Source organism: Mastigoproctus giganteus, chromosome 13 (assembly GCF_048544385.1).
Source record: "Mastigoproctus giganteus isolate SK-2022 chromosome 13, ASM4854438v1, whole genome shotgun sequence".
NCBI lineage: Eukaryota > Metazoa > Arthropoda > Arachnida > Uropygi > Thelyphonidae > Mastigoproctus > Mastigoproctus giganteus.
This window is the reverse complement of record NC_143587.1, coordinates 102,013,079-102,032,675: the sequence shown is the minus strand read 5'-3', so window position 1 is coordinate 102,032,675 and position 19,597 is coordinate 102,013,079. Positions and strand designations below refer to the sequence as shown.

Below are 19,597 nucleotides of genomic sequence, written 5' to 3'. Positions count from 1 at the left end.
TCTAGACAAGATTGCAGTTATAGTTCAGACACAGCATGGGTTTGTTTAAGGGGAAGGCTTGTCTGATCAATTTGATCGGATACTATGATGTGGTCACAAAGGTACTGGATGCAAAAAATAATTTTGATATCATATACTTGGATTTTAGGAAAGCTTTTGATACTGTTGCATGTGGAAGACTACGTTACAAGTTGGAACAGTATGGCATTAAGGACAAGTTGCTGCTTCGAATTTTAGAAAATTATTTTAGTCACAAAGGAAGTATTATGCATATCGTGTATACATGGAATGTGTATAAGATGCATATGATAGGTAATGGTTTGGATTTTTAGAATTAGCACTAAAAGTACACCCAGAAACACTCTGAATTTTTGTAGACATCAAAATCTATGCAGACCAGTGTTATATTTTTTGTGTATGTATGGGGAGAAAGTATAGTTACTGCCTGTTATGTTATATGTATTTCTGATAGCCACTGAAATCTGACCACACATCTAATGGTTTGATGGATCTACTTGTTGGGCTTGAATGAAAAAGTGAGGATGTCATGAGATTATGAATCACATCCAAAAATGTGGCTCAACAGAGCATCCCATAATTGCAAATCCACGTGTACAGCATGTTTGAACTTGTTCCTCAGATGGTTAAGATATGAATAGATGGCAAGCCAGGGAGAAGGGAAGTCTTACAAACCGTGTCTGAATGCACCTGGCTCAGCAGCATGGTGCCTTGCTCTATTGAGAGATGAATAGCAAAATGAATATGGGACATGCAGCAGCCTAAAAAGTAAAGTGTGGAGGATTATAAGACCTGCTGAATGGGGGGGGGGTCCTCAGGCAACAATCAAATATATGGATTTTTTTAGGGATACTTACAGCGTGTGCACACACACACACACACACGTCATTATACACTGATGCCAGGAACATGTTAAATAAATTTAACAAATTGAAAGTACTGGTTTAGCCATCAAATGCATGCATTATAGGGATATCAGAAACATGATGCTGCTCAGACATTGGAGATGCAGAATTTGAATAGATTGTGGGTTGCCAGTGTTATGCTGAGTCAGATTTGTGTGACATAAGCAGTGAAAAATAGAAATGAGAGTAAGAGTGAGTTATAGGCCAAATGTCTGCAATAAGTATGATGAATAAGTATACAGATAGATTAGGCCAGTAAATCAATGTCTTATAATGAAGATTTAAAATTTTCTGATATTGAACAGAATTTGTGAGTTGGTCTTTGTTTAGAAGAATTATTGACAGTCAAAATGCAAATTTTAATTGCATTACCCTGGCTATGGAAAAAGGACTACAATTCGGGCCATGGAATGTAAGAAGTCGTTAAGAACTTGGCACACTCAAAAGCCTGGTCAATGAGCTGTTTAAATAAATACAAAACAGATATTATGGTCCTCCAAGAAACAAGATGGATAGGAAATGATTACATGAAAACCCAGCATTTCAAATGTTTCTATGGAGGAACATCGACCCCCCAGGGCTCACATCTGGTGAGTATGGGCTTGACAAACTCAGGGTCCTGAGCTGGATATCATCATTCTTTTCTTTCTTGCTTTCTTGGTCATTCCCTTCTACTTCTCTCTCTCTCTCTCTCTCTCTCTCTCTCTCTCTCTCTCTCTCTCTCTCTCTCTCTCTCTCTCTCTCTCTCTCTCTCTCTCTCTCTCTCTCTCTCTCAGGGTAATGTGGGAATTTTTTTTTTTTTGTCCCAGCATAAGCCTCAGGCTTCCTTGCTCTAATATATGGGCAATAATAATAATAACAGATAAACATGAATTTACAACAGACTTTTTAGTTAACAACAAACTATTAGAAAATATTTTAAAGGTGAAATTCATCTCTGACAGATATCTGTATAAAAATTAAAGGAAACTGGTTCAATTTTTTTTTTTTGTAATCAACGTTCACGCCCAAATGGAAGACAAATGGGAAAACGAAAGATAAATTCTACCAAAATCTTGATGAACTATATGATAAATTTCCAAAATATGATTGCAAAATCATCCTGGGTGACCGCAACACAAATTGGAAGAAAAGACATGGAAGCCAGCCATCGGGAAAGAAAGCCTTCATGAAATGTCTAATGACAATGGCACAAGACTTGCATCATTTTATAATTAAAAACATGATAATTAAAAGCAGTGTCCCCACATAAACAAATACCTAATCAAACATGGATGTCACCAGATGGTAAAAACATTTAACCAAATTGAATTGTTTAGTTGACAAAAGAAAACATTCAACAATCACAGATATTAGGTCATACAGAGGTGCTGATATTGATTCAGACCACTTTTCAGTCATTGGAAAGCTAAAAAAAAAAAAAAAACTGCCAACAACAGACCACACAAAAAGAACTGCTCCTCTAAAAATCAATGACATAGGACAATGAAAGTAAGCTTAACTTTCAAGGAAATCTAGAAAATAAAAGTTACTTGTCAAACAGAGAAACATGATTTTAACAATGTTAATAGCACTTGGAAATACATAAAAGATGCTATCCTGGAATCGGCAAAAGACACTCAGGATTAGAACCTAAGGCAAAGGGTAAGGAATGGTATGATGGTGAATATGCACAAAAGGTGGAGGAAACAAGATCCAAATGATTAGAATGGCAAAGGAATCCCAACCACAAGAATTATGAACAGTACAAACAGTGTTGCAAATAAACTAAACCTTAGAAAGAAGAAAAGACAATTCCAGAAAAACCAAATAGTAAACACAGAAAACAACCACAAAGACAAAAATATAAGGCAGTTTTATAAGGGAATAAACCAGTGGAAGAGTAGTTACCAACCAACATACATCCCTGTCTAAGACAAGAACCAAAACCTCCTAACATCCAAAGATGAGGTCCTTAAAAGATGCAAGGAAGATTTCATTGAACTATTGAATGTAAAAATGGAAGAAGAGGATAAGATCGGAAACCCACACTAAAAGAAGTAAAATTCAGCATCCTCAAACTGAAAAACAAAGCACCCAGAAGCAATAATATCTACTGAACTTAAGGTAAGAGGTCAAAACTTGCATAAAACCCATTCACAACCTAATAACACAAATCTGGAGAAAAGAACAATTATCTGAAAGAAAGCATATGTCTCATTCACAAGAAAGGATCTAGAGCAGACTGTAATAACTCTAGAGGGATTTCTCTTTTAAACACTTCATACAAAATTCTGTCAAATATTACACTATGGAAGCTAACTTCCTGCACAAAAAAAACATTAGGGAATTATCAATGTTGTTTTAAGGAAAACCGCTGTACAACTGATCAGGTCTTTACAGTCGGACAACTCGTGGAGAAAAAATATGAATATGACCATGACATGCGCATGCTCTTTATCGACTTCAGTAAAGCATATGATAATATTAGAAGTGATGTACTCTGGAATACAGTGTTAATATTTGTAATCCCCAAGAAACTAGTCACCATAACAAAAATATGCATGTCAGAATCAATAAACAAAGTTAAAATACAAAATGAAATATCAGACTCCTTTGAAATCATGACAGGATTAAAACAGTGTGATGCACTTTGACCTCTGCTCTTTATTTGACTTTGGAAAAAGTGATAAGAAAGGTGTAAGAGACAGCTTAAGGAGTACGCATGAATGAACTACACCAGGCCTTCGCATATGTAAATAATATATGCCTGGTCAGTGATGATATACAGAGCCTCATCGCTGATTTAATAGTATTGGAAAAAGAAACTAATCTCATTGGCCTAAAAATAAACAACAAAATAAAATACCGTAAACTTAGTAGAAATAAGAATAATGACCAACATCAACAGTTGAGAAAGCGTCAAACAGTTGAAAAAGTGTCAAGCTTTAAGTGCTTGGGAAGCATTCTGAGTAATTACAGTAATATTGCAGAAGAAATTAATTTTAGGATTCAGAGTGAAAATATATGCTTTTATGTGGTTCAGAAAAATCCTAACTTCAAAACAAGTAGTTCTGGAATTTAGCTGTCAAGAATCATAATACTACCTACTGTAATCTATGGATGTAAAACTGGCCCAAAACAATCAGAGAACAGATTACAATTATTCAAAAATATAATTCTAAGAACAATCTTTGGACCAAAACAAGGTGGAATCACTGAAGAATGGAGAAGGCTACATAACAATGAACTAAAGGAGAACTACAGTAGGGAAAGTATAATTCAAATCATAAAGATTACAAAATTGAGATGGGCTGGACATAGTATCTGTACTGATGACAGGAATCCCAACTGGGAAAAGGAAAGCTGGTCAACCAGACCTGTTATGAGAGGATGGTATAAAAAAAGATAGTGTAGTTTTCAGAGAACAGGTGAACTGGCGAGAGCTTGCACGTAATAGAGTTCTGGAATTTAGCTGTCAAGGATGTTGAGGACCCTCATGGCCTGAGCACCATGGAGTAAGTAAGAAAGTATTATACCGTTAAAAATTAAATTCTACTCTGAAGCCAAGCAAAATTACCAAGCTGATTTTGCTTGGCTTCAGAGTAGAATTTATTATTATTATTATTATTTGTATAATAGATATTGTAAGTTTTCTGAAACATAGGAAAGTTGTAATTATATCTATTGATAAGTATTGAATTCATGTGTCTGAAACTAATAATAAATATTAGTCATGAAATAATGAATAATGACTCAACACTTAATATTTTTAATGATATATTGTATAAAATGAATACCAATGTTTAATTTTCAGAATGAGGTACCGTTATATAGACAACCAGTAATGGTTTTACCTTCTTCTGCCTATTATGGTGTTATTCCCACAGGACTACCACAATATGCTCCAGGTTTGTATGTCTTTGTTATATCTGACTCTGAATTGTATCATTTAATTTTGAAACATTGATTTCATAATGTGACTGTCACATTCAGAAAAGAAATGCATTAATACACGTGACTGCATTAATAAATGCAGTCACAAGTATTTTGCATCTCCATTCACACATGAGGAGTTATTCAGGAAGGGGAATGCCAGAGGTGAAGTAAACTCTGGCAGTGAGCTAGATGATTTTGTAATAACTGAGAGGAAAGTGGAGGAGAAATTGTTGAGGATAAACATAAAAAAGGCACCCAGGGTGGATGGGATCTATCCAGTTATATTAAAGGTGGCAGCAAAGGAAGTAAGCAAACACTTAGCCACAATTATGAGAGCTTCTTTGGACTCAGGGGAGGTACCCATAGACTGGAGATGTGCAAATGTGACCCTAATTCACAAAGGAGGATCAAAGGCTGACACAAGTAATTATAGACCTGTGAGTTTAACTTCTGTTCCAGAAAAATTAATGGAGGCACTGATTAAAGAAGCACTGCAGGATCATCTAGACAAGACTTCAGTTATAGCTTAGACACAGCATGGTTTTGTTAAGGGAAAGTCTTGCCTGATCAATTTCATTGGATACTATGATGCAGTCACAAAAGAACTGGATGCAGGGAATAACTTTGAAATTATATATTTGGATCTTAGAAAGGCTTTAGATTCTGTTGCACAAATTGGAGCAGTGTGGCATTGGAGGCAAATTGCTGCTATGGATAAAGGGATGGTTGAGGGGTAGAAGACAGAGTGGTAATCAATGGTCACTGCTCATTGTGGACTAATGTTATTAGTGGAGTCCCTCAGGGTTCAGTGTTGGGTTCATTATTGTTTTCTGTATTTATAAATGATATTGATGATGGTATATCAAGCTTAATGTCTAAGTTTGCAGACGATACAAAGGTTGGCAGTGTTGTTAAGGACCACTACTGATGCTATGCTGCTGCTGCTGCAACAGGATCTGAAAAGGTTGAGCAGATGGGCTGAGAGGTGGCAAAATAAATTTAACATTGACAAATGTAAAGTACTATGTATGGGGAAACAGTAACCCCAGAGCAACGTATCAACTCTGTGGTGCTACACTGACAGTGGTAGAGAATGAAAAGGACCTGGGGGTAATTGTGTAGGCAGATATGAAGTTCTCTGAGCAGTGCAGACGGACTGCAAGAGTAGCTCATGGTGTCTTGTCAATGATATACAAGAAATTTTCTAGCAGGGATAAGGAGGTGATTATTCCCTTGTATAAGGCGATGGTCAGGCCACACCTTGAGTATACTGTACAGGTCTGGAGGCCTCATTTCAAGAAGGATGTAGAGCTGCTGGAATGAGTACAGAGAAGGGCAACTAGTGAATGGAACAAAGGGTTGCTCTTATGAAGAAAGGCTTAAGTTTTGCAAATTACAGTGTCTGGAGACTAGGCACCGGTGAGGTGATCTGATAGAAGTGTATAAAGCCTTGAATGGTTTGAGCATGCTCAATGCTGATGGGATTCTTGCTCAGAATAATCACCTGAGAGGGCGGAAATTTGCCTTTAGCCAGCGGGTAGTTGGTTGGTGGAACAGACTTCCATCCCTTGTTGTGGAAGTTGATAGCCTAAATAAATTTAAGGCTCAGCTGGACAGGTATTTCGAACGAACGGAGGGGTGAAATGGGAGTGGGGTGTTTTTTTTTTTTTTTTTTGCTGATGCTGCATAAGCTTGCTTTCTTGCATCATATGCCTCTACTATTGCTAATGCTAATACGTTTCAAATCATTTTACTCTTTATTATGGTGCATTGATTCTTATCCATGTCATTTCTTCCCATAAATTACTCAATAGCAATGGATGACTTTTTTTTTTTTTAAGTTAACCTTTGGCCTTTACAGTGTCTTTTTTTTTTTTTTTCTCTCTCTCTGTCTTAGAGGCTGACTGATGACAATGTCAGCATGCTGTAAAGAGCAAAACAATAGACTACAGTATTTATTTTTATTTATAATACAAATATACCATGGGACTACGGCATGAACTATTCCAAGCAATTTGCCTCCAACGCTGCATTTGAGTATTATTGTTGAAACTGCAGGAAACTGACAACTTTCTTCTCTCTTTGGATCTTGTTTGTTATGAAATACCATTTAAATGAATGTCATTTTGTGTTTACAGAAACTGAGAACCAGTGTATGTTAAAAGTTTCAACAAAATAAAACAAAAACTAATATTAGATTATCTCCCATAAGTTAATTTTGCATTTTTTAAAACAAAGTAAAATTAATTTGTATACAAGGTGATTCACTACCAGTGCGACAAACTTGCAGGAAGTGTAGGGGGCACAAAGATGAATCGGAATCACATAGCATTGCAGGGTCTGAAATGCCTTTGTCATGCGGGAGGTCGCGTGAACAAAGAAGCAAAGAAAAAGAACAGAAACAGCAACTCGTTAGTGTAACAGAAATCATTTTAATGACAAATTTTACATTGGCAAAAAGCCATGCTACAAAAGGTGTTCGAAAGTTCGACCAGAAGCAGTCACACAGGCTTCACAGCACCGCCGCATGGAATCCCTAACGTTCTGGAAGATTCCTGGCATGTCTCGAATCTCCCCGGCAGCTACAGAGATGCGAGCAACGAGGTCTTCAACTGAATCAACAGGGGTCTCGTACACCAATGTCTTCATTTGACTCCAGCAGAAGTCCAGGCATGATAAAGTCCGGCGATCTAGCAGGCCAATGAACCGGACAACCACGACCTATCCAATGCTGTCCAAATGTAACGTTCAGGTGTTGGCGGATGTCATTGGTGTAATGTGAGGGAGCCCCATCATGCTGGAACCACATTGAGTGGTGCAACGACTGAGGAACATGTGCTTCTTCAATAAGTTCGGGCAAGACTTGCTGTAGAAAGATCAGGTATGCCCTACTGTCCAGACGAGGGGGCAGAAGGCACGGTCCAATGAGGTGGTCTCCAACAATGCCGGCCCAAACATTGACAGAGAAACGGCGTTGAGTTGCACATGTTCACGTACCATGGGGGGTTCTCCAAAGCCCACAAATGGGCGTTATGTTGATTGAAGGTTCCCTCTCTTGTGAAACTTGCCTCATCCGTGAACAATACGGATGCAACAAATGCGCTGTCTGCCGCACTCTGTTGAAGAAACCAAGTAGCAAAATTCCTCCAGAGTGGATAATCTGCAGGCTCCAATGATTGGACGTGTTGCAGATGGTATGAACTCATTTGGTTTGTTGACAGTATCCTCCATACAGTGGATTGGGAAATACCCAATCATTGGCCTGTCGCTTGAGTACTCGTACTCGTACTCAGATTGCCTTCTGCAAGACGTAGGACATTCTCCTCATTGTCTGGCGTCCTCGTCGTTCGCTCTCGATTCATGGTACCTCTCGTGAAACAACCAGTCTCACGTAACCTTCTGTGCACACTTGCGAAAATCGTGTGATGAAGAGCACACCTGTGCGGGAAACGTTCCTGGTACAAGTGCAGAGCGGCGCGCCCATTACAGTCCGCAGCTCCATACGCCAGGTGCATGTCGGCCAGTTCAACGTTTGAATACTCGTCCATCCTACTGCCTCGGGAACCGGTTCACAAATGCCGACTTCCAGCGGGATTGTTGTTCACGTGACCTCCCGTTCAACGTCCTCTACCGCATGACGAAGGCATTTCAGACCCTGCAATGCTATGTGATTCCGATTCGTCTTTGTGCCCCCTACACCTCCTGGAAGTTTGTTGCATTGTTAGTGAATCACCCTGTATATGCTATATATATTCTGGCATATAAGTTGACTTTTAAAGCACTAAAAATAATCTGAAATTTTAAGGTTGATTTTGATTTATACTCATGTTTAGTCACCAGAGCAAAGTTTCTGACATCCTCTCCCTCCCCATCTCCTTCCACCCACCCATGCACAGTACTAAGTACTACAGGTTTTGATACCTTTTTGTGTTTGGGGTTTTCAGAAAATTATATATAAATTAAATACTGAGTATGAAATCCTAAAGTTGAATTACAGGCACTTGTTAAGAGTTATGAAGACAAGAATTAATACCAATATATTTACATTTTATTATGTATATATTTTTGCATAAATATACAGTAGAACTCGTAATAAGAAGTTTTCCCTTGTACTAGGTTTAGTTACTTAATTCCCAATTTCAACTCTTTATATTGTGTAATGTATTTTCCCACTTAAGATGTTTCCTAAAAAGCTTTCCCGTATAAGAAGTAAGTGATAAAGAATACACAGTGTATTATTATAATGACGTTTTACCAATTAATGTTTTTTAAATATAGAAATTATTTTTATATTAAAAAAATATAAAACAATATAAACATTTTGGTAATTGAACTAGCTAGTGCATAGCATCATTTTAGTTCGTAGTAAACCACCAAAGTAGGTGAAATGGCATTGTTTTATACATCTCGTATTGTGAATGCCTTCATGAGTTGCCCTGATATTGCACCTTCCAATAAGCAACACTTCGCCACTGGAGAAGACTAATGTTATTTATTCTCGTCTGATACCACACTGACCAGAGGTCAATGTGGATAGAAGGGGGCTTGTTTTGGAATTTGGATGTAGTTGAGGGTTGGGGGGGTTTTCTTGTATGTTTGGGAAGTTCATCGGGGCAGCCATCCAATATAACCATATATTAATATGGGAACAGAGGCACTTCCTGGAGAGAGTGGAAGATGATATGGAGTCTAAATAGATGACCAAAAAGCTCCTCTTCTGAGTTTTACATGGATTTTGGGGCTCCTCTCAGACAAACTTAACTAGCCCCCTTCTCCAGTAAAGACAATAGATGGAACTAGAGATTTTTGATGAATGTAAGCTTTCAAGTTGGCTGGCAAATGAGGACACCAAGCAGCTTCCTCATGACAGTCATCCAAACATGAAAAGAATATTGACTGGTTTTAGGTGAAATACACCTAAAATGCTTGTCTTTGGACCCATTTCAAGAAGCTTGCTGCCTGCTTGCACTGCTCAAAAAACTTCATATCTGTTTTTAATTCAACCCCACCAAGTGTATAATTTAATTGTGAGTTCAGTAAGTTAAAATGAGCAACTACCCATTTCCTCTTTCCATATTCTATTTCTGTAGTTGTGATGGATTTTTGTTGTCAAATATATTAAAGAAACTTACAAAAAATGTAAAAATAAAATAGTTGCTTAATGTACAAATTATTGACTTAGATGATTTGCATTCTGTGAAAAATTATTGGTGGTCTGGATGCAGACCTCTGTCTCCCAGTTGGTGATAGTTGTGCTATAAGCTTCTAATAATAGAATGTTAAGAGTACTTGACCATAAAACTTCACAAATGTGGTGAAAATTTTTGTAATGATGTGTGTGTATGTGCACAATCATGGATACTATCACAGTAGATGAATAGCACACATCTTTAGAGTGCTTAAAGTGGTACTACTGACTACAAGAGAAGAAGAAAAACAAGCAAGTGAGAAATATTTGTAAACAGCTGTGCTATACACTTTAAAGAATGGAATCATGTTTAAGGGAAGAGAAAACTAGTGTATTTCAATAATTCAATAGCAAAAAAATGTGAATTACAGTTAGATAAACATAGGAATGTCTATGGAACTATTATATGAAGAGAAACAGTATTTACCATGAAACAAGTAAATTCTACAATTAGGCTAAAATCTTATATATGTATGTATGTCTCGTATATGAGGTATGTTTCATTTGTGTGTGTGTGTGTGTGTGTGTGTGTGTGTGTGTGTGTGTGTGTGTGTGTACGTGTACGCTCATGCATGCAAGCAAGCTCGAGCCCGTGACCAAATACGGAGAATGCAGAAAGATCAGGGAATGACCACCGCATATCCCCGGAGCAATATGGCTTTAGTTGCTAATGCTCCTAAAAACCAAACAGCATGCAAGCTCGTGCGCACGCACGCGCACACACACACACACACACACACATGACAAAACCATGGCTTTTCAACACTTGAACTGCAGCTCTCAGAGAAATATGGACTGGAAAAAAATTCATGTTTCAAAATAATACTTATATTAGCATGAAATACAATAAAATAAAATAAAAAATAAAAACTTGTGAATTGTAATTAGTAACCAAATGTCTAATAATTTTAATACCATGTTCGTTTTCCAAGAAATTCATACACCTTTTTAACTTTTATGCCTGCAGAAACATATAGATAGTTCTGGCTTGTCTTAGGAAAATACTAAAAATTCACCTAAATAATCGTGTCTTTATTCTCAGTTTCACTATTTAGAAAGGCACACACAATTTCACTTCCAAAACATCTTAACTTACCATACTTTTTTAAACATTGTTTAATCAACCCTAAATGAGAATAGTGTGTTCAATTGTGAAAGTGCTTGCCTTTCTTGCAGATGCAATTTTCATTAAGAGTATTTTTATAATATGACACTTTATTTATTAATGAGCATTTTAAATGTAATTAAAATGAGGCTGTGTTAATCATGATTTTTAAATGATTATCTGAGAAGTAAATTTTTGTGCTTGAATTTTATTTAATAAAATTTATTAAATTAAAATTAGATGTTGTTTTTAAAGAAATTCAGCTCTCAAGCCTTCAAAGATTATCTTGTGCTGCCCTCAGAGTTACTATGCTTGGTCATCCGTGATATATATCTTTAACACTATCACAAATATTTCTGTTGTGTTAAATCTGTGGTATATATATATTTTTTTCAGTTATTGGAATGCAGCCGAATGTTATGCCAGCACAGCCCGTTTATCAGGGACAACCTGTTTATCATTCACAAGCTCTACCACCACAGCCTTCTGTTCAGATCTCAGAGAACGATATTAAACAAGTAAGAAGAAAATGAATTGTTAAACAAAATTAAATGAACAAAATTTTGCTTTTTTTTCCCTCCTAATTGTCATGCATATAAACCCTATATATATATATATATATATATATTTTTTTTTTTTTTTTACTTTATTTTTTATCCTGCATTCATTTAAAACAAAAATATTTCACTTTTTATGTATTATTTTTATATAGCATTAGTGTTGTATTCACACCACCCAATTCTTTAACACTAGATGGAAGTTTGTTCCAACAATCAATTATCTGCTGGCTGAAGGCAAATTTCTGCACAACTATCTTGCAGCCATCTGTCCTCAGTTTGAATTTATACCCCCTTGTGTGTAGTCTGAGCAAGAGGAAAGATAGCATCAGCAGTGAGCTTTCTTAATCAGATATCCTTGCACTTGCCTAGTCTCCAGATTCTGCATTTTTCAGAATTGAAGCCTTTCTTGATATGAGCACCCTTTTGTTCCCATCACTAATCTCATTGCTCTTCTCTGCATGTGTTCCAAAAGATCCACATCCCCTAAAATGAGGGTTTAAAACCTGTATGCAGTATTCAAGATGTGGCCTAACTATTGCTTTATACAAGGATAATTGTCTCCAGATCACTTCTGGCAAAGTTTCTGTATATTATGTATACAGTATTCTGTATACAGTGCTCGGAGAACTTCATATCTGACTGCACAATTACCCCAAGGTCTTTTTCATTCTTCACTACCCTCAGTGGTAGTGGTATATATGTGTAAAATGATCTAAAGGATTTTGTAGTAAATGAAATGTTTTATATTGTTGATTTTTGGAAAATTTTATCACAGAAAAAAATTTTCATAATGAAAAAAAAAAAAAAAAAAATTGAATTCATCCAAAAATAATGAGCAATGATTTTAAAGAATGTCTTGAATTTCAGTTTTAAAAGATCACAAGAAAAATTTAATTTATGAAACCAAGAAAATTCCTTTTAGCTAATCTCTTAGCATATCCATTTTAAGGATATGTCAAGAGATGAACACTAATTTCTTCTTAAACTAGGTGGTTGTATTAATCACTTCCAGAAGTGAGTTACTTAAGTGTATATGAGCTTCCTGTAATCAGTTTTAAGTGTTATAAACATAAACTTTGTACATAAACACTTTTAAATATAGTCTTGTTTGATTACCCAGCATTAGAGTGAAATTATTTTATCAAAAATCAAACCATAATTTTTAAAAAAAATAATTTTTTTAAAATTATGATTAAAGACCGACTTTTCATTATTTTATTTTATTTTATTTATTTTTTTTTTGAATCAGTAATATCCTCTCCGTCTATGTATCATTTATTTTATTCAGCCTCTGGATGTAAATTCCAAAAGATTTCTTCAATTTTGGCTTTTGTATTTTTGTCTGATATTTGTAAGCCAAAATCAGACCACCCACTTCCACAACACCAGATGGTAGTTTACTCTAACAGTTGGCGCCTCCGTAGCCAGGTGGGAAGGAGCAGCAGTGCGTAGCACATGCTTCTTGATTAGACCGGGGTTCGAGCCCATCATCACCAAATACGGAGGATGCGGAAAGGTTAAGGAATGACCACCGCATATCCTGGAGCAATATGGCCTTAGTTGCTAATGCTCCTAAAAACCAAAAAACAACAACAACAACTCTAACAATTAATTACTTTCTGGCTGAAAGCAAATTTGCACACATCTGTCTTGCAGTTAATTTTTCAAATTTAAGTTTGTTCATGTAGGTTGGCTGAGAAAGAGCAATAATACTGTCATCAGTTTTACTCAATCCTTAAATGCTTCAGTCAGCTCATGAGTGCTTACTTTCTAGCACTGCAGTTTACAGAACCGAAGTATTTTGTGTTGAGTACCTCTTTGTTTTTGACTAATTTTGTTACCCTTCTCTATACCCATTCCAAGAGATCTACATCTTTCTTAAAATGAGGCTTTGAGCCTGTATGGTGGGGGCAACATTCAAAAAGTTCATATTCTAACCTTCTTTAATTAATGATTATGCAGTATTTTTTTAGCATTTAATACATCCTCTTGTACATCTGTACCAAATCTAAGTTTAATAGACCCAACTTTTTTTTTTTTTTTTTTTTTTTGCAGGTAATTTTTGAAATGGGAGAAAAACCTACGGGTGGTGGTGAAAAAATGCATGTCTTTGAAAGGAATGTCCTCACAGGAGGTGTTATAAATTTTAATTGACGGTGTCAATTCAGTCATGACAATCGTTGATGATGAGAAAGGTCAGTGCTTTATAGGTCCCATGAATGTTGACAGATGATTAAAAAGCATGCTGCGAATGAATGTGCATCACCAACTTGAACATGCTTTGTGAGAAATCCACAATTCTGGTCATGGATGGGTTCATCACTTTAAACCAGAGACTAAAAAACAGTGTAATGTGGAAGCATCTATGTTCTCCACCTCCCAGGAAGTTCTGTGTTGCTCCATCAGCTGGCAAGGTGATGACATCAGTTTTTTTTTGGATGCAGAAGGCATCTTAATTGACTTCCTAGAAAAAGGGTACCACTTTCACTGGTACCTACTACAGCAACATCATAGGGCAACTTTGTGAAGCCATCAAGGAAAAAGGGGCATGGAAATCTATGAAAAGGTGCTTGCTTCTTCACGACAGTACGCCCAATTACATCCACATATTGCGATGACTGCCATACAGACTGCAGAATTTCAGTTGCTTCAGCACAAGATGCAGCTGTGGGTGTATGGTTGGAGGACCAAGATAAAGGTTTTTTTTTCCCAGTGGGATCAAGGCACTAGAGCATCAGTTGGAGAAGTGTATTGCAGTGGCTAGGAACTATGTTGAAAAATAAGGGAATCATAATGGTATGGCTTTTCTGTATGTGTTAGAATATGAACTTTTTGAACCATCCTCTTAATGCAGTACTCAAGGTGTGTCCTACCCCCTGTCTTATATGATGTGATAAAAAAAAGTAAATTGCAGCCATTATCAACCCACTGCAGGATGGAAGCCTCCTCAACAATTCATGATGAGGGAAATGGACCATAATCTGCCACGCTGATCCAGTGCGGGTTGGCAGATCGACCGTATTTAGCAGTCAGGGGCTTGAACCCCGGTCTACTCAAAGAGCGTGTGCCACTGCACTCCCGCTCCTGACCACTCGGCTACGGAGGCCTTATATGATGTGATAATCATCTCATTTTCCTTTCTGGAAAAACAGCTGTATGTCATTGAGAGAGATCCATATGAGCTATTCTAGCTGTTCTATAATTACTCTCTCTCTTTTGTTCTCCACCACCTTAAGTGTGGTATACTACCTAATTGGAATGCTATGGTATTACTGCTGCCCTTATGTGCAGTATCTCGCATTTAATCTAGGTTTTTGCAGCAGTATGCCTTTTCTTTTATTAACCACTGAGCCAACCTTTATATCATCGGCAAACTTAGACAATAAGCTCAGTGTGCCTTCATCATTAAAATATTGTAACCAGTAATCTTTGAAATACGAGGGACTTCACTAATAACATTGGTCCAAGAAGAGTAGTGGCCATTTATACCCACCATCTGTCTTCTGTTACTCAACTGTTCCTTTATTCAGTGCAGTAACTCTCCCCTAATGCTACATTGCTTCACTTTGTACAGCAGTCTTTCACATAGAACAGTGTCAGAATCTTTGCTGAAATCTGTCAGAATTATTGTTTGCATCCAGTTCCTTTGTAACTGTATCTTAGTTGCTAACCAGATTGGTCAGACAAGATGCCCCCAAAATCTATACCCCAAAAAAAAGATGCCCCCCCCCCCAAAATCTATACTGTTGATTTCTATATAATTCCACTCCTGTTAAGATGACCCTGTAATACTTCAATCATGGATTCCATTATTTTTTTTTCTGGAACAAAGTCAAGCTACAGGTCTATAATTGTTCACATCAGAAGGTTTGTGCGTAGGAGAGAAATTTGCACACCTCCGATCTATAGGAAACTCCCCTGAATCCAGAATCCTTGTATAATTATGGCCACAGGATTTCTTATATCTTTTGCTGTTTCTTTTAATATAACGGGATAGACCCAACGGCCTCAGGTGCCTTACTTTTAGCTTCAGCAATTTCTCTTCCGGTTATAACTTGTACTTCTGATGTTCCCATCTCTAAAAACTTTTGTGCATGAATGTAGATGTGAAATATTTATACATTGTTTCTCAGCAATCTGAATAGGATCATCAGTAGTTATACATTCACATGTAGTGGGCCAATGTTGTTCATCCTTTTCTTTCTAGTGTTAATATCAGCTAACAGTTCTTTGTTACTTTTCTTTGCATTCTTAGCCAAGAACTTGTAATGTGCCTTGACTTTCTTAGCCACCTTATGACCTGAGTGCAGTCTACTTTGTACTTGCAGCCATTGTTTTTGTATAGAGAGTGGTAGGGAATTCAAATTTTTAATTGTGGTAAATAGGTAGCTCTAATGTAAAATTATATAGGGTAATAGGTAGCTCTAATACACATCACTGCATTTAGAATTCTATTAGATAGTGTAGTATTGATAATTAATTAAATTTATTGATCTTATTAATTTTAAATATCATGCCCCAGACTAGAGCAGCAAAGCAACAGGCACAAAGTGGCAGGAGTGCTGTGACTCAGGGGAGAACTGATGGGGGTGATTCTCCAACACATCACAGCCTAAAAAAATGTGCAACTTGTGAAATGTTTGCTGAACTCTCTGGAACAGAACATGAACAAGGAGGATGTCTTTGTGTGTGTGTGCACGCTAGGTGCAGAAAGTGTCTAGAAATTAGCATTCAACTCAGCATTCTGATGGGAGTCTATGAGAGCTTGAGGTGTAGGGTAGATGCCCTTGAAGAAATTAATGAGGGGCCTGTCAAGCTCTCAGCTGCCCAACTCAATGCCATAGTTCAGCCTTGTGCATCAGGCAACACAGCAGCAGCAATCTCCAAGGCAGAATGGGCTAGTCTCACAGGAGTTATTGTTGGTGACTCTATTGTGAAGGAGATGGGTAATATACTGTGAAAAGGATAGATGGAATAGGACCAGGGTATGTCTGCCAGGGGAAAAAGTTTATATGTAGTCATTAAACACCTGCTGTCAATTAACATCAGGAGCCTGGGTACATTTAGCTGCTCAGCCATGTAAGTTGTTCTCAATTGAGGGAGTTGCTAATGTTTATTTGTGGCCCATTTCAGGGTCCAGTATTCCCATGAGAACACCGGTTTTTGAAGTGAGGGCGACGTAGATGTCCAAATTTCAGCAGCGTATAAAATAACCAGATAAACAGTGGTTTGAAGATATCTGGTAGTGGTTGTGGCATCGTTGGAATGAAGTAGGTGTTGCTTCGCCCTCCAGCGTAGGGTGATAAATTGCTTCCGGAGGTATTCTGTGTGAACATTAAATTTCTGCTTCAGATCAAACTAGACACTGAGATCCCTATGGCAGGTAACCACTTGGTCGAGAGTACCCAAACTGATGGTTGAATTACTGTTGGTTGCTGTTTCAATGAATAAATCATTATTGCAGATTTTGAAGGGTTAAGGTTTAACTCAAACATCTTCAAGTAAGTTGAAAGAACGGTCAAGTTCTCTGTGATTTAAGACGTAATTGCCATTGGGTTTGCAGACGGTGGGGTTAAGGTAAGAAACTTTATCGTCGGCATATATTAGAGCATCATCACGGGGTCTCATGAAAGGAATTAGAATGGCTGAAAAGAGAAGGCCAGGCAGGATGCCACCTTGTGGGACTCCTGCATTGATTTTTCTCGTAAAGTGAGTCTTCTTCATTGTGAGTGGACACTTCTATTCCTCAATGACATTAAGAGTAGGAGATTTGCAGATTTACTTAACAAATACAGGTCAATATTGAAAAAAAGTTGAGTTAGGGTTAAATTTGAAAGTGTCTGCAATTCTGCCCAGACACGATAGAAGGGAGTATATGATGAAAGCCTTGTCAGTCAATTTGGCCCTGGAGTGATTGTGCAAGGCTCATGGTGTAGAATTTTTTTTCAGCATGGCCTGTGCTTGTTAACAGGAGAGACTGGTTCTACAGGGATGGGATACACTTAAATAGAAAGGGTGCAAGAGCGCTGATGCTATCGAGGCAGCTTTACTTGGGTCAGAAAACTGCTAGCTTGAGGGGAAGGGGATTCACAGACTAAAAGATTAAAAGTAGCCCCAGGCAGAGGTGAAGGTGACTCTTGCCTTCACCCCTCGCTGCTGCAATAGAATGAGCAGCAGCGAGGGGTGTTGGGGGGTTTCAGGGACTGATGGCAGTCATGAAACAAATAAATAAATGGGCTATGTTAGGGTAACTAAGAATAGGTGCATGTATACTTGCATGTATACCAATGCTAGAAGTATTGTAAATAAATTTAACAAATTTGAAGTGCTGATCAACACATCAAAGGCAGATATTGTCGGGATATCAGAGATGTGGTATCACACAGATATTAGGAATGCGGAATTGGAATTTGGGAGTACTGTGAGTACAGAAAGGATCGACAGGATAGGAAGGGAGGAGGGGTTATGCTGTTAATTAAGAAAAACAATCTAAGGAAGTGCATCCAGTTGACATAGATGGACAGTGCAATGTTGAGTCAGTTTGGTGTGAAATAAGCACTGGGAAAGCAAAAATAAAAGTAGGAGTGTGTTTATAGGCCTAATGAGTACAATGAGCAGTTGTACAGAGAAATTGAGTGGGCTAGTAAATCAGAATGTCTTGTAATGGGGGATTTTAGCTTCCCAGATAGTGACTGGAACTTGTGGGTTGGTCACTCGCACACTAGCAAGAATTTTGTCGATTTATTGGATGATTGTTTTCTGCAGCAGCATGTTCAAGAGGCAACCAGAGAGAGAGAATACTCTTGATCTGGTTATCAGCAGTGATTATTTGTGTATTAAGAATTTGCAGATAAAGGAACCGGAATGATGTTCCGGTACTCTTTTTAAAATGTTTGTTTTTTATTAAACTACATGGTCCATCATTAGAATTATGGAATACAAATTTTTATGTCCGAACTTGTTTGCGGTCTCATCGTTCTGCTGTTGACCAACAAACAAAAAGGGCAGTCACACAAGAATACGTAATTGATCCTGTATGGGAATTTCTATGATTCTTATGAACAGTATTTTTTATATTATTTTGGAGTTTTTTTTTTTTTTCTGATTTTTAAAATTTTTTTATTTTTGTTTTTTACTTTTGAAATTTTTATTTAATAGTTGTAAATAAATACTGAACAAATATTCTAATCTTTGGCTTATTTTTGCAAATGAAAAAAGTGTAGGTAACTATTTGTAGTTAATCGACGAACGTTCCGGTACTTTTTTTTTTTTTTTTCTTTTTTTTTTATTTAGCAATACACCTCTGGGCGGCAGTGATCAGTGTACTGACGTGGGATTTACTTAATGATATAATTGCCATCAGGGTAAAGGAAAGGGTTTTTGCTTCCGTAAAGGTGACTACGGTGGTCTCAGACAGTTCTTAAATTCTGTACAATGGAAGCAACTGATGATGTTACCAACAGCAAATTCTAAGTGGGAAGCATTCAAGGAATTAATCATGGAAGTTACTAGGCTTTTCATACCGATTAAGAAATATTAGTTCAAGGTTTAGGCCAAAATGGCTCTCAAACGAACTAATGAGACTCGTGGCAGAGAAGAAAAATGCATGGGATGCATATAAATTATCCGGTGACACAGAAGCCTATGGTAGATATAAGTTAGTCTGTAATCAAGTCACAAAGGAGATTAGGCAAGCGAAGGCAAGACTACGAGAAATATTTGGCAAAGGATGCTAAGAACAACAGCAAGGACTTTAATTATGTAAACTGGAGAAGGAAGGGGATGAATCAGATTGGTCCACTTGATATCGATGGTGCGACTGTTGTTGATCCTGCTCAGATAGCTAACAAACTGAATGAGTATTTTCCATCTACATTCACACACGAGGAGTTATTAAGGGAGG

The 19,597-nt window shown here is 37.3% G+C and overlaps 1 protein-coding gene across 1 annotated transcript in view; it reads left to right on the top strand.

Annotated features, from left to right (window-relative positions):
- Nucleotides 1-19,597, top strand: part of LOC150076311 (toll-interacting protein-like) — a 121,209-nt gene that overhangs the window by 52,933 nt on the left and 48,679 nt on the right. The window contains exons 6-7 of the mRNA XM_090387317.1: nucleotides 4,720-4,813; nucleotides 11,531-11,652. Coding sequence (XP_090243443.1) covers nucleotides 4,720-4,813; nucleotides 11,531-11,652 — 216 coding nt within the window. The remainder of the gene's footprint in view (nucleotides 1-4,719; nucleotides 4,814-11,530; nucleotides 11,653-19,597) is intronic.